Source organism: Lynx canadensis, chromosome B3 (assembly GCF_007474595.2).
Source record: "Lynx canadensis isolate LIC74 chromosome B3, mLynCan4.pri.v2, whole genome shotgun sequence".
Classification (NCBI taxonomy): Eukaryota; Metazoa; Chordata; class Mammalia; order Carnivora; family Felidae; genus Lynx; species Lynx canadensis.
The window spans coordinates 64218434-64233597 of NC_044308.2; the positions used below are offsets into that span (position 1 = coordinate 64218434).

The 15164-nt window shown below is 39.2% G+C and overlaps 1 protein-coding gene across 2 annotated transcripts in view; it reads left to right on the top strand.

The window, feature by feature from the left end:
* The window catches only part of RASGRP1 (RAS guanyl releasing protein 1), an 83770-nt gene extending 71221 nt beyond the window's left edge, over nt 1-12549 (top strand). For both annotated transcript variants that reach the window (XM_030318533.1, XM_030318534.1), the window contains 2 exons: nt 699-1084; nt 10015-12549. In XM_030318533.1, coding sequence (XP_030174393.1) covers nt 699-1084; nt 10015-10149 — 521 coding nt within the window. In that variant the 3' untranslated portion in view covers nt 10150-12549. The remainder of the gene's footprint in view (nt 1-698; nt 1085-10014) is intronic.
* Nucleotides 12550-15164: the final 2615 nt, after the last annotated feature.

Below are 15164 nucleotides of genomic sequence, written 5' to 3' on the forward strand. Positions count from 1 at the left end.
TTTATGGACTGGGACCCCTGGGTGGCTGTCGGTTAAGCATCGGACTCTTTATTTCAGCTCAGGTCATGAACTCACGGTTGGTGAGTTTGAGCCCCACATCACCTGGGCTATAAGAGTGGATCCTCCTCAGGATTGTCTCTCCTCTCTGCCCCTTCCCCCTCATTCACATATGCTCTGAAATAAAAAGAATTTTTTTTTTCAACGTTTATTTATTTTTGGGACAGAGAGAGACAGAGCATGAACGGGGGAGGGGCAGAGAGAGAGGGAGACACAGAATCGGAAACAGGCTCCAGGCTCTGAGCCATCAGCCCAGAGCCCGACGCGGGGCTCGAACTCACGGATCTCGGGACCGCGAGATCGTGACCTGGCTGAAGTCGGACGCTTAACCAACTGCGCCACCCAGGCGCCCCAAGAATTTTTTTTTTTACTGTTTACTTAATATTCATAGACCGTTTCTCTTGCACTGAGGCAGGGACTTGAGCTTACCTGCAGAAACAAATCTTCTGGGCAGCCTTTGTGCAAATAGAAAAATGCCTGTTTCTCTGGGTAGATGCAGCCTGGCACCAGTGGCTCTGGTAGCCTTTATCCCCTAAAGAGGGTGCCTGCAAATGAGTCCACTTTGGGCCTAGAATAAGAAAGTTGTCAGTTGAGTCTGTTTTTCTGACTAGAGTACCAACATGCCACGTATCTTCCTACAGCACCTGAGGAGGGACCTTTCACATTCCCTAATGGGGAGGCTGTGGAACACAGTGACGAAAGTAAAGATCGGACCATCATGCTCATGGGAGTGTCCTCACAGAAGATTTCTGTTCGGCTGAAGAGGACTGTCGCCCACAAGGCCACCCAGACGGAATCCCCGCCTTGGCTTGGCAGTGAGCGTCCCTGTGGTCCCTTTGTGCTCTCTTCCCCAAGGAAGACAGCCCAGGATACTCTGTATGTGCTTCCTAGTCCCACATCTCCTTGCCCCAGCCCAGTCTTGGTCAGAAAGCGGGCTTTTGTCAAGTGGGAGAATAAAGAATCCCTCATAAAATCAAAGGAGGATCTCCGTCATCTCAGACTGCCAACCTACCAAGAGCTGGAACAGGTACCTTCCTTTCCTTTTCTTTCAGACGCCGAGAGAAGTGGGGCTAACCCAGGGAAGAGCGCTGAAGACGCTGACCAGGTTGACTACTCGTAGGATAGAGCCACAAAAGAACAGAAAGGATTCTGGCTTTCTTTCAAACCAGTGGAGGCCCTGGCTCACATTACATGAGTAGAACAAGACCGACAGGGCTCCCTGTATGCCAGAAAGGTACCATTTTAAAGTGCTGGTGCCAGGCCCAAAGTGTGTTCACAACAGCCTCCTGAGAAAAAAACAGTTTCTACTGGTCAGCTCTACTGTGCTGACACCACACCCTTTTTCTAGATGAAATTAAATCCTCCTCCCCTAGAGGTCTTTGTTAACCTACTCATCAGGATGTTTTGGGACTTTTACGGTTGCCTAAGCATCTCCCCAAAAAAGCATGTAAGCCTTCCTCTTAATATAAATGAGCAAGGAAATACATCTTGTACATCTTGTAATACCTTGATCTTGTTCTTGTAATTCCTTGATCTTGTAAATACATTAGACAGTATCTGGCAGATACACAGCTGTGTATAATATAATGTATAAACTGGTAACTGTTATAGTACCAGGAGCTTCCTTTTTTTGGTTAGGCTTAGGAGGTCCTAATTATAAGATGCCCCACAGAGAAAAGGGCATAGTGCAAGAAGAGGATAAGGAAAAGGACAACAGGCAGTTGTTCAAACAAAAAGAAGATGTTAGTAATTGGCTGACAGGATTGAGTATTTGGAGTCCAGGGGTCATGTTGAGGCTGGCTCAGGTTCCTACCAGTGATGGGTAACTAGGGATGCTTAGATCTAACATTATCACTCACTTTATTAAAGGTTTTCTTTTTTCCAAAACATCCAGGTTGGCCATGTGTTTTTGGAGGCCTATCAGTACAAACCCAAAATCAACATCCAGTAGCTAGAATTCCTTAAATAATTCTATGTAGTGAAATTGCCCAAAAGGGCCTCAGAATTCCCTACCTTGTCCTCAGTGTTATTCCTTCCCTGTCAAAGACTCCTAGAAACATTTGAAGAAACAAGTTAGATAACATATGTGAAACTCTTGGTGCTTTGAACAAAGAACGTAATGTTAAGAGGAACAGATGAAAAAATACCAGGTTTTCTAGATGAAAGGTATTCTCTTGCTCAGAATGTTTTAAGACATGCTTTAACTTACACAAACCCCTTTCTCTTTAGGGGTAGAAACTGCCAAAAGCAGCTTATAAGAACTCTGGTCTTGGGGACAAAGACTTGTGATTCTAGTCCCAGACATTTCTTTTTTTTTTTTAATTTTTTTTTTCAACGTTTATTTTTATTTTTGGGACAGAGAGAGACAGAGCATGAACGGGGGAGGGGCAGAGAGAGAGGGAGACACAGAATCGGAAACAGGCTCCAGGCTCTGAGCCATCAGCCCAGAGCCCGACGCGGGGCTCGAACTCACGGACCGCGAGATCGTGACCTGGCTGAAGTCGGACGCTTAACCGACTGCGCCACCCAGGCGCCCCCCCCAGACATTTCTTAAACTAGCTGTTAAACTGCACCTTACTTGCTCTTGTGTAAAATACAAGGCCAAGAATCCATGCTCTCTACGACTTGCTGCAGATTGTGAATAATTACTGTTATCGTCTGACACATTACCTGGCACATCGCTAGCTAATTTTTGAGAAACAACTCATTGTATGCAAATCACCCAGAAATTGCCCACATTTGTGGGGAGGGAGTCATCAATCTGATATAACAACACTGGATTCCAAGTCCGAAGACAAGAGACGGTCATCATGGCAGCGGGAGTTGTACCTTTTCACCTCGCCCCTTTATTTACAACAAACTGGTTATCCATAACCAAACAAAAGTGACCTGTGTTTACGTACCCAGGAGACTTTTTTAAATAGGTGGACAGGACCTCAGAGGGGGCTTTGGATCCAAGGGAACTGGTGACCCTGCATGCCCGTCTTGCCATGATCAGGTGAGAGCACTACTGGAGAGTGCAAACCAGGGTGGACATGCAAGGAAGATAAGAAGGGAGGTCCTGCCAGCCAGGGGGGCGTTTGGAGGCGTCCTCCCTCACAAAGGACAGGGAAAGCACGAGGGGTGACTGACCAACCACCTGGCTGCATAGGCTGCATTTGGAGGGACCCCTTTCTCTCCAACAGCGCTCAGATTTCTAAACAGGGACCTCCACGACTAGGGGGAAAGAGAGGAAAGAGGCAGACGAGAATAACAACGGGCACTGAAGGAACGCATTCCCCGCTGCCTCCCTTGGGGTTTCAGCAGGTTTGCCCACGGACCTCCAGGAGCACCCCCACTGGAGGATCCCCTCTCATGCCACGGGCACCTCTCCAGCACTGTGTACACCAACTTTTTTAGCACACTCCCAACTACACCACCAAAGTCAGCTCAGGTAAAAAGAAACCCAAAACTTGAGCTACAGCATGTGGCCACCTTAGGAAAAACAGAAAGGATTTAACTGCCTGTCTGTTGAACTGTAACAAAATCAACAAGAAAAGTGTGTGCTACTTCACATGTGATGGCAGAGGCACGTTTCATCGAATACTCTGAGAAATCACAGTATATTCCAACAACCAAACTCAAAGGTGTGGAATATTGGGATCTTAACTGATCAAGAATTCAGAATAGTTGTTATGAAGAGATTCAACTCGGAAAGCTATTCAATAAACCAAAGAATAAAACTAATGAACAGAAGGAGTTAATTAGCACAAAGACTGAAATTTTTTTAAAACACCAGAGATTCCAGAGCTAAAGAATTCAATGAGATACAGAAATGCAGTAGACTAGAAAGCTTAGGAAATCAGATCAAGAGCTAACAACTGAGAGGATAGGAATTTAGAAATGATTCAGAAGAGGCAAGAGAACTAAAAAGTGAAGAAACCCTGCAAAAGCTATCAGATATAATGAGAAAACTGTAACAGGGCTACCAGAAGGAAAAGGGAGAGAGAGCATATTTAGAGAAATAATAGCTGAGAATTTCTTCAACATGGAGAAGAAATTGGAGAACACAAGTCCAAGAAGCTAATGGACCACTCAATTAATGTACAAAGACCTTATTCAAGACGTTATAAGCAACTGTCAGAAGTCAGTGATAAAGAATCTAAGAGACTGGAGAAAAAGGAGAAACCTACAAAGGAACCCCCATTAGCTGTCAGGTTTCTCAGCAGACACTCGAAGGCCATGAGAGAGTGCAATGACAAAGTAGTAAAAGATAAAAATTGCCCATCAAGAATACCTTTCAGTCAACTCACCTTTCAGATACAAAGGTAAAATGCTTTCTCAGACAAAATGTGAAGGAACTCACCACCATGAGACCTGCCTTGCAAGAAATGCTGACAGTAGTTCTCCAAACTGAAATGAAAAGATGCTAATTAGTGACATAAAAGCAAATGAAAGTACATAAAATTCCACCAGTGATGAGAAATAAACAGAAAACTGTGACTATATTAGAATGGTGTATTCAACCTCTTAAGAGTATAAAGGCCTCAGGAAAGGAGCATTAAAGATAACTATAGCTACTATAATTTCTCAATGAATTCACAGTAAAAAAAGATAAGTTGTGACATAAATATAAAAAGGAAGAAATAAAAAAGTAGAACCTTTATAGGTAAACAAAGGCAATAAAAAGGACCAAGGGGCACCTGGGTCAGTTGGTTAAGTGTCTGACTTCGGCTCAGGTCACAATCTCGTGGTTCGTGAGTTCAAGTCCCGAGTCAGGCTCTGTGCTAACAGCTCAGAGCCTGAAGCCTGCTTTTAATTCTATGTCTCCCTCTCTGCTTGCATGCTGTCTCTCTCTCAAAAATAAACACATATTGGGGTGCCTGGGTGGCTCAGTCGGTTAAGTGTCCGACCTCACCTCAGGTCACGATCTCACGCCTTTTGGGTTCAAGCCCCGCATTGGGCTCTGTGCTCACAGCTCAGAGCCTGGAGCCTGCTTCCAGTTCTGTGTCTCCCTCTCTTTGCCCCTCCCGCACTCACACTCTGTCTCTCAAAGTTAAAAAAATTTTTTAAGATAAAAAGGACCATTTTATTTATCATTTATACATAAGTTACATGGTAACCACAGAGCAAAAAAAGATCACCACAAAACATTAAAAAAAAAAAGACTGCAAATCACCACGGAAAAATCACTTTACAAAGGTAAATAGAGAGGAAGAGAAAATGGAGATATAAAACAACCAGAAGGCAAATAAGATGGCAGTGGTAAGTCTTTACCTAAGAATAATCACTCTAAAATATAAATGGATTGGTTTCACCAATCAGAAGTCACAGAGTGGCTCGATGGTTAAAAAATAAGACCCAATTCTATGCTGCCTAAGGAAACTCATTTCAGCTCCAAACAGCTGAAAATAAAGGAATGGAAGAGGATATTCCATGCAAACAGAAACCAAAACAAAGCGGGAATAGCAACACTTTTATCAAAGAAATAGACTTCAAGTCAAAAATCATAACAAAGGTCGTCATATAATGATAAAAGGATATGATACATCAACAAGATAACACAACAGTAATATGTACACACCCAATATTGGAACGCTAAAATACTAACAGATCTAAAGGGAGAAGTAGACAAAAATAGTGATAACATGGAGTTTCAATACCCCAATGTCAATGATAAACAGGTCACCCAGACAGAAAATTAACAAGGAAACGTTGGAATTGAACCAAATTCTTAAACAAATGGACTTAACATATAGAACATCTAACAGCAGATACAGATTCTTCTCAGTGCACAAAGAACATTTTCTAGGACAGAGTATTATGATAGGCACAAAACAAATCTCAGCAATTTAAGGAGACTGAAATCAGACCATTTTTTTTCTGACCACATGGTCTGAAACTAGAAATCAACCAGAGGAAAGCTGGAAAATCTATAATATTTAGAAACCAGACAACACATTTCTGAACAAATGAGTCAAGAAACCAAAAGGAAGTTTAAAAATTATGGAACGCAGCAAAAGCAACTCAGAGAGCTTTTACAGTTAAATGCATATATGAAGAAATTATTTCTCAAATACACAACCTAAAAGAATTAGAAAAAGAACAAACTAAATAAGCCCAAAATTAGCAGGAAGAAGAGTCCAGAAAAATAGAAAGGATCAACTAAACTAAAACCTGGTTCTTGAAAAAGATAAAATTGACAAATCCTTAGCCAAACTAAGGAGAAAAAAGAAGTCTCAAAATCAGAACTGCAAAAAGAGGAGCACCTGGGTGGCTCAGTCGGTTAAGCGTCCGACTCTTGATATCAGCTCAGGTTTTGAGATCGAGCCCAGTGTTGGGGCTCTCTTAAGATTCTCTCTCTCTCTCCCTCCCTGTGTGCTCTCTCTCTCAAAACAAACATACATACATACATTTTAAAAAATGTGAAAGGAGACACTGCAACTGTTACTACACAAATCGGACCATAAGAGACCATTATGAAAATTATAAGCCAACAAATTAGATAACCTAGAAATAAATTTCTAGAAACACACAACCTACAAGACTGAATCAGGAAGAAATAAAAATCTAAACAGACCAATAAAGGGCAAAGAAATTATATCAGTAATCAAAACCTAGCCAACAGAGAAAGCCCCAAGATCAGACAGCTTCACTGGCAAATTCTACCAAATGTTCATCTCACAATCTTCCCAAAAAATGAGGAAGAAATGCTTCCAAACGTATTCTAAGAGAACAGCATTACCCGATACCAGAGCCAGATTAGGACACCACAAGAAAACTACAGACCAGTATTGCTGATAAATACAGATGTAAACATCCTCAACAAAATATTATCAAACTAAATCCAAGAACATACAAAAAGGATTATACACCATGACCAAACTAGGATTTATCCACTGAATGCAAGTAGATAACATAGGCAAATCAATAAATGTATCACATTAGCAAAATGAAAGATAAAAATCACATGATCATCTCAGTAGAGGCAGAAAAGGCATTTTACAAAATACAGCAAACGTCCTTTCATCATAAACCAAAACAAAACACCAAACTGGGTATAGAAGGAACATACCTCAACATAAGGGCCCAAAACGATAAACCCACAGCTAACATTACACTGAATGGGGAAAAAAGTTTAAAGCTTTTCCACCTAAGATCAGAAACAAGACACAAGGATGCCTACTCTCACCACTCTTATTCAACATATCACTGGAAATCTTAGAGCAGCTAGGCAAGACAAAAAAAATAGCATCCAAATCAGGGAAGAAGTAAAATTGTCAGTATTTGCACATGAGTCTGTACATATAAAATCGCCAACAAAACCAAAATACTGTTTGAACTAATCAACAATTTTGGTATAGCTGCAGGCTACAAAGTCAACATAAAGAAATCAGCTGCATTTCTACACACTAAGGATGAAACATCTGAAAAAGAAAACTGTCCTATTCACAGTAACACCAGAAGCAATGAAATATTTAGGAATAAATTTAACCAAGGAAGTGAAAATTCTGTACAATGAAAACAAGACTCTGCTGAAAGAAACTGAAGACACAAACAAATGGAAAGATATCCCATGTTCATGATCCGAAGAATTGTTAAAATGTCTACACTACACAAAGCCATCTACAGATTCAATGAAATCCCTATTAAAATACTAATGGCATTCTTCACAGAAATGGAAAAAAAAAATCCTAAAATTTGTATGGAACCGCAAAAGAATAAAGGCAGAGGTATCATACTTCCTGATTTCAAACTATACTCAATGCTACAGCAATAAAATCAGTATGGTACTGACACAAAAACAGACACATAGACCAGTGGAACAGAGAGCCCAGAATTAAACCTTGCTTATACAGTGAGCTAATATTTGATAAGGGCGCCAAGAGCACCCAAGGGGGAAAAGGATAATCTCTTCAACAAATAGCGTTGGGAAAACTGGACAAGTACATGCAAGAGCAATGAAATTAGACCCCTATCTTAACACCACTCACAAAAATTAACTCAAAATGTATAAAAGACTTAAACATAAGACCTGATAACTATAAAACTCCTAAAAGAAAACATATGGAAGAAGCTCCTCAACACTGGTCTTGGCAATGACTTTTTTTTTTTTTTTGATGTAACACCAAAAGCAAATCAACAAATGAGACTACATCAAACTTAAAAGGTTTTGCAAAGCCAATGAATTAACCAAATAAAAAGGCAACATACAGAATAGGAGAAAATTTTCGCAAACCATAAACTGGATAAAGGGCTGCTATCCAAATTATATTAAGGGTGCCTACAACTCAGTAACAACAACACAGTCTGATTAAAAAATGAGAAGAACTAGGGGCACCTGGGTGGTTCAGTTGGTTAAGCGTCTGACTTCAGCTCAGGTCATGATCTCACGGTTTGTGGGTGCAAGCCCCGCGTCAGGCTCTGTGCTGACAGCTAGAGCCTGGAGCCTGCTTTGGATTCTGTCTCTCTCTCTGCTCCTCTCTTGTTCACTCTCTCTCTCTCAAAAATAAACAAACATTAATTTTTTTTTTTTTTTTAATGAGAAGAACTAAAGACACACTTTTCTACAGAATAAATACAAATGGCCAACAGGTGCATAAAAAGATGCTATCACTCATCATCAAGGAAATGCAAAATCAAAACACATTGAGATACCAACTAACACCTGTTAGAATGTCTAGCATCAGGAAAACTAGAGAGCAAGTGCTTGCAAGGATGTGCTGAAAAGGGAGGAACCCTCATGCACTGCTGGTGAGAATGTAAATTACTACAGTCGCTATGGAACACAGTGTGAAGGTTCCTCAAATATTAAAAACAGAACCATCATATGATCCAGCAACTCTGCTTCTGGGTATTTATCTGAAGAACACAGAAACACTAACTCAAAAAGATATCTGCACCCCACGTCCACTGCAGCATTATTTAACAATAACCAAGATATGGAAACAACCTAAGTGTCCATACCTCATCAATGAAGGGACAACACACACACACACACACACACACACACACACACACAGAGTATTTGCCATAAGAAAGGAATGTGCAACAACATGGACATTGAGCACATTATACTAAGTGAGGTAAGTCAGAGCAAGACAAGTTCTGTATGACATCACTTGTATATAGAATTCTAAAAAGCCGAACTTATAAAAACAGAAAAAAATGGTGGTTATCAGGGGAAAAAGGGTGGAGAGTACAGATGTTGTTTAAGGGTACAAACTTACGAGTGGTAAATAAGCCCAAAAGATGTAATGCGTAGTATAATGAATGTAGACAATACTGTACTATAATGAAGCCTGCTGACACCAGATCTTAAATTATTCCAATTATTAAAAAAGGAAAACTACTAACATGAAAGGTGCTGATTATTGCTACAATGGCAGTGTTAAAATTTAACTATCAAACTTACACGTTGTACATCTTAAATTTATACAATAGCATATGTCAAATATATTTCAATTAAAAAAAAGTGGAAATTAACTACCACAGAGAATTAGATACCTAAAGTCCCATTTAGGGGGGTAGGATAAATTCTTTATCAAAAGAGTCCATTAGTTTTCTATGATTTGGGGGGGAAATTAGAAAACCATCATATGACATAGTTCATTTCATTTAAATCACTGTTTTCATACCTCAGACTTGACCACAGACTCTCCGTTTCTGCCAAGTTTAGGTTTCCCACTATATAACATCCAAAGGTTTTATTATCCACCTATCGTCTGGGAATGATGTATTCTGCTTGCTACCCATTCATATCTTTGATATGATAACAAAAACTAATTGCTGTTTGCACATGCTCATTTGGTATTTAACTTGTTATGTTCTATTCAGAGCAAAATAACTGCCTCGAAAATAGTTTTTAATTCTCAGCCACAGTGAATAGAAAATGCCAATCAAGTGTAGTACTCCCAATATTGGAACTGATTTGCTATTCATTGGTGCTTTATTAACATACATCTCCTTTCCCTTTAGGAAATAAATACCCTGAAAGCAGATAATGACGCTCTAAAGATCCAACTGAAATATGCACAGAAGAAAATAGAAACTCTCCAACTTGCAAGAAGCAATCATGTCTTAGCTCAGATGGAGCATGGTGACTGTTCTTAGCCAAGAATCTCAAGGAGCACAATGTGTAGATGAGTATATCAGAGATCTCACTTAACTAAAATAAATAACAAACACCTGGTGTACCTTAGATCAACCAGCTCTTTTAAAGGTCACTTTAAAAGAGAAAAGCAAGTTACTTTTTTTTTTTTCTTCCTTTAACCTAGTAAGTGGAACTGTCTTCTCTTCCAGTCACTTGAATCAAAGGGGAGGAAAGCTGAAGAATGCAGAATTTTTGCCATTCACACCACAAACATCTGCCACCCCCCACCCCGGGACTAATAGCTACAGCTTGATAAAAACATGGCTGTAGTTTTCTGACAAGGTAGCTTCTCCTATGTGGCCTGCCTAGCTACTTCCTCCTTAGAACTAAAATCCCTGGAAAATGAATTTGCTTCGTTCTGTGGGTTTTCTGGGAGCTGAGGGATTTACCCTGTTCCATCCAAAGCTTGCTTACAGTGGAAAAATACATTCCACAAACAGCTTTACTTCCTCTATATTCCAGCATTCTTTTCGAATCTGGTTCCCACTTCACTACCTCAGATCTGATCAACTAGCCTTCTCCCACTCCTTCCTCACTAGGCTCATACTCACATGAGAATATCTACCTACGAATAAACATCTAGAGATGGAGCCACAGATCAGGGGGGAACATTATCCAATTACAGGTCAACTCATAGTTTTAGTCACACAGTCATAAGTAGCCAAACTAAACACCTAGAAACATGGCAAATACCACTTCAGACATGACTGGCCAGGTAGCTAAAATAAACATACTACAAACATGATGTCTGTCCTCACAGATGTACATTGGATAGAATTAGGAACTTCAGGCTTTTTGAAAAAGAGTCTGTTAAACTTTTCATGTGCCATCTTTTTTTTTTTTTTTTGGAAGTTAACTATTTTGAACTGAATTTGTGCTTATACGGTCTTAATACTATTTAGAAATAAGCTAATTGGATCAGAGGCTTCAATAACAGCCCAGAGTGTATATGTGTATATTATGTATATACAATATCAAGCATGCATGTGGCTTGGAATTTTGTCTCCTCCTTCATAAAATGTGGAATTAAACAACTTTTAGTCATTTACACAAATCCACAAATTTAAAGTTGTTTGTTACAAGATAAAGAAATAGCTCACCACATAAATTGTATTGTTGAGCAAAATCACAAGAATCCGATGAGCTTTCTAGTGATGAAGGTTAATGATAAATGGGCTTGTTTAGTTGGGCAACTGTTTATAAACTCCTTTATCAGATTCTTGATTTCTCTAAAAAGTTCAAATTATCATTCTTTTTGAGGGGAACTTACCTTCCATGTTGGAAAGCTTGGTACCAAGCAGACTTGAAATTCATACAAGTTGACCAACAGCCAAGAACTTAATCTCAACAATTTAAAGTTCCAAACCTAAAGCCAACAACACCAAATCTTAATCAGAATACGAAGAACATATACAGTATAGCTTCCTTGGAGGATTCAGACTATTTAAGAAGTTTCCTTGATGAAAGACCAGTTCCCATTTGCATACCTCCTTGCTCTGAGCATTAGTGACAAAGCTAGTGAGTAGCTTTCAGTTAGTGTTTCAAAGAATTACTTTACACACAAATTTACCCTTTCCTAAATCCAAACTCAGAAATCCCCCCAGAAGGCTGCTTAAGTCCATCACCTGGTATCTAACTTAAGAAGCACTTTGCTACTTACCTTATATGGAACAAATTTATGATAATCTTTAAAATTCATACTCTTCACTGTTCTTTTCCTCTGATAAAGACCAAAGGTGGTACAGCTCAATTTCTTTATATAGTTATCTAACACAAATTTTTTTTCATTCTCCTTACCCTCCAAAATACAGACCCTAGGTTAGTTTCTGTGTAATCTGTAATCCTAGAACTCCAAAGGTCAGAACTCCGTTAATCAGTCAAATGTATATGGCTAGAGGTCTCAAACATTCCAGAATTTATCACTGAAATGGGTAAGAAGCAGTTTTATCACAAGTTTTTGCAGTCCAGCAAGGGCCAAAGAAGAACAGCATGTAAATTAGTATTATTTGCACTGAGTTACATGGGATTAGTGGAATATAGAAATAATCTGGAAAAAATTTTGGTCAAGCCTAGGATACAAATTTTTGTCTTGTACGGACTTGAAATAAGTTTGAGCATATATTTATCTGTCAAAATAAGGACAAATCTTGTTCTGTCAACAACATTACTTTTCATTTTCTTTGGTAATTGACTTGCCTTTTTACTGACCACTTGTGAATTTTTGTCTAAGGATGTACAATGTAAAAGAACTGCAAGGAAAAAACAAGTGTACAGATTGTAAAGGTTTTTTTTTTTTAATATCTAATGTAAGTTTTCTTTATGTAATATTTATATGATAAAAGATATTAGGATCTCTACCACATAGCTGTCTTGTGTTTCTTCTAGTTCATGAATATATAGAAGCTTCTCTTGAATTTTTACTATAATCAACAGCTGACACCACTCGCTTATTAACCAAACTGAGTTTTCCTGGAAGGAAAAGCAAAGCAACTAATTATTCAGTAGAAGTCTTATCTAAATCGTTTCATAACATGCAGAAATAACAGTTCAAAAATATTCGACCTTTTCCCATCTTACTGCATCAGGACTCACAGTGGTCCCAAAATATTGCCTATGAATATTTCACAATGAAGGAGACAAATTTGAGCTTGCCATTTCTCTGTGGCTTTTGTCTTTAATCCCACAGTTCTAAGAAAACTAGCAAGTAAAGGAGAACTTTGAAGTTGTGCGTGAAACTGGTAGAGAGGGTGGTTCAGTCCAGGGTAGACCACCCACAGCAATTTGTTTGTGTTCATGATTACTTAGAGTGATTAAGAGATAGCCGTAGCTTTCCCTTAATCCTCAGCCAACTTTTGTTTAACCAGACCAATAAAGAGTGGGGGTAAATTCCAATCACTCAAATTCTGAGGAATGCATTCTGGTACATTTGGATGTGGGTGTATCTATCATTTTGGCAATTCGTAACACTTCAAGTCACATTGACAACCTGACTCTGAAGAAGAGATTAAACTGCCTCCTCTCTTTCCTCTCTTCCATCCCCAGTTCCCATCCCAAATTTCTCCACCCTGTGCTCCTTATAAGGAGTTCTCATTGCTCAGAACATTCTCTGGTCACAAATCTTTTTTGGGTTACCTACCTTCTTTTGACACAAAGGTAATTAAGTGTACTTGGTTTAAAACGTGTTTTTCTGCTTAGAGAGGCAAGGTTTCCCTGATCTACAGAACATAAGGGAATAGGTTCAAAAAAAATACCCGATCCCTTCTTTCGCTGAGAGCTCACGTCTACAATGGATAGGAACACAAATTCTTTATATAGTCCAGATAAGAGATTATTATTTTTTTTAATGTTTATTTTTTAGAGAGAGAAAGAGACAGAGTGTGAGCAGGGGAGGGGCAGAGAGGGAGGGAGACACAGAATCCGAATCAGGCTCCAGCCTTTGAGCGGTCAGCACAGAGCCCGACACAGGGCTCAAACCCACAAACCATGAGATCATGATCTGAGCAGAAGTTGGATGCTTAACTGACTGAGCTACCCAGGTGTTTCCCCACCCCCCCCCCCACCTTTTCTTTAATGTTTAAGAGATTAGTTACTTCTTTAATGCAGAGTCTCTCAGTAAGGTCTTATCTACATGGGCTATTTGATACCAAAGGCTAGACTAAGGTAGGGGGTGGGAGGGGAGGATAAATGAGATAATAGGAAAAATGAAATTAGAAGAGTAGGCACATCAAAAGGTATCAGATTGCAGAAAGCAGTCATGTACCATTCATCATACTCTATGCATTGCCCTCAATTTATAAAACATTTTTACATTATGGCTCTTCACATCAAAGCCCCAAATTGCCTATTGCTGGCCTAGATATTGCACAGGACACTCTTCTACAAATGAAATTTTTACTGAAAAAAGGTATCATGAAAATTCTACCTTCCAGGGGAGAGTAAGATATTAGGGTCTAGATGACCCTGGTTTTCACTCAAGTGACATTTATAGGAATGTATAAACACCAGTGGTCCCAGCTCCAATACAATTCCAGGAGCAAGTGATAAACTTGCGTAACACTTACAGTGAGTACAGTGGATAACCCAACAGCATCCCTATGAAAGTACACAGAGGTGTTACAGAAATGGATAAATTAATGTTTCTGCAATTATTTGCCATAAACCTCTAGCGATAAAAGAAGTTAAAGTAGTTGAAAACCCGTTCTGTATCAGCAACTATAGTCCAGTAGTCTTTGATTATATATTTTTAAAAATTATTTATTTTTCAGAGTTCATAGCTATTAAAAAAAGTTTTTTCTTAATTATGGAAAGCCTTTTTTTCCAACTATCACAAATGAAATTAAGTATATTCATTAAATATAAACACATTTTAAAAATCTATTTTACAAATAACCTAAAGTTTATGTTTTCCTATCCTGAACAAATTTCTTTGAAGAGTTAGCTTGAAAAATACATGGCAAAGACTGCAGTATATTTACCCTTAAAGTTTTAACATTATTTTAGATTTCACTACAGGGTTTACTGGAAGCAAAACAACAACGAAACTGCCAAATGCCAAATACCATGTGTCCACTGGTACTCCACTTTCTATCTGTTGAGTTTGTTAGATCAGAGGAAGTTGTTATGCACAGATGTTAACCAGGCGCCCACACCAGGACATTTTATAGTGGGCATGAAAAAACGTGTGTGACTATCTTATCTAGCTCTCTTTACTGAAAGAATAATGCAGTACTGAGCCCACTTCTTAAACCATTTACAACAGCCCTCAACAAATCGCACTATACTTAGGTCTTTATGAAACAGTTTGAGAAGAGATCAAGTGTCACAATCCCCATCTGACAGATGAGGACAAATCAGACCTTGAGAGCTGTGGTCGGTTCACCTCAGAGCGCCCCTGGGCTAGTGCCATGATTCAAATTCACAACTCCTCATCTCCAAACCTTTACCTGTTCCAACCACCAGACCACATGTAACCATT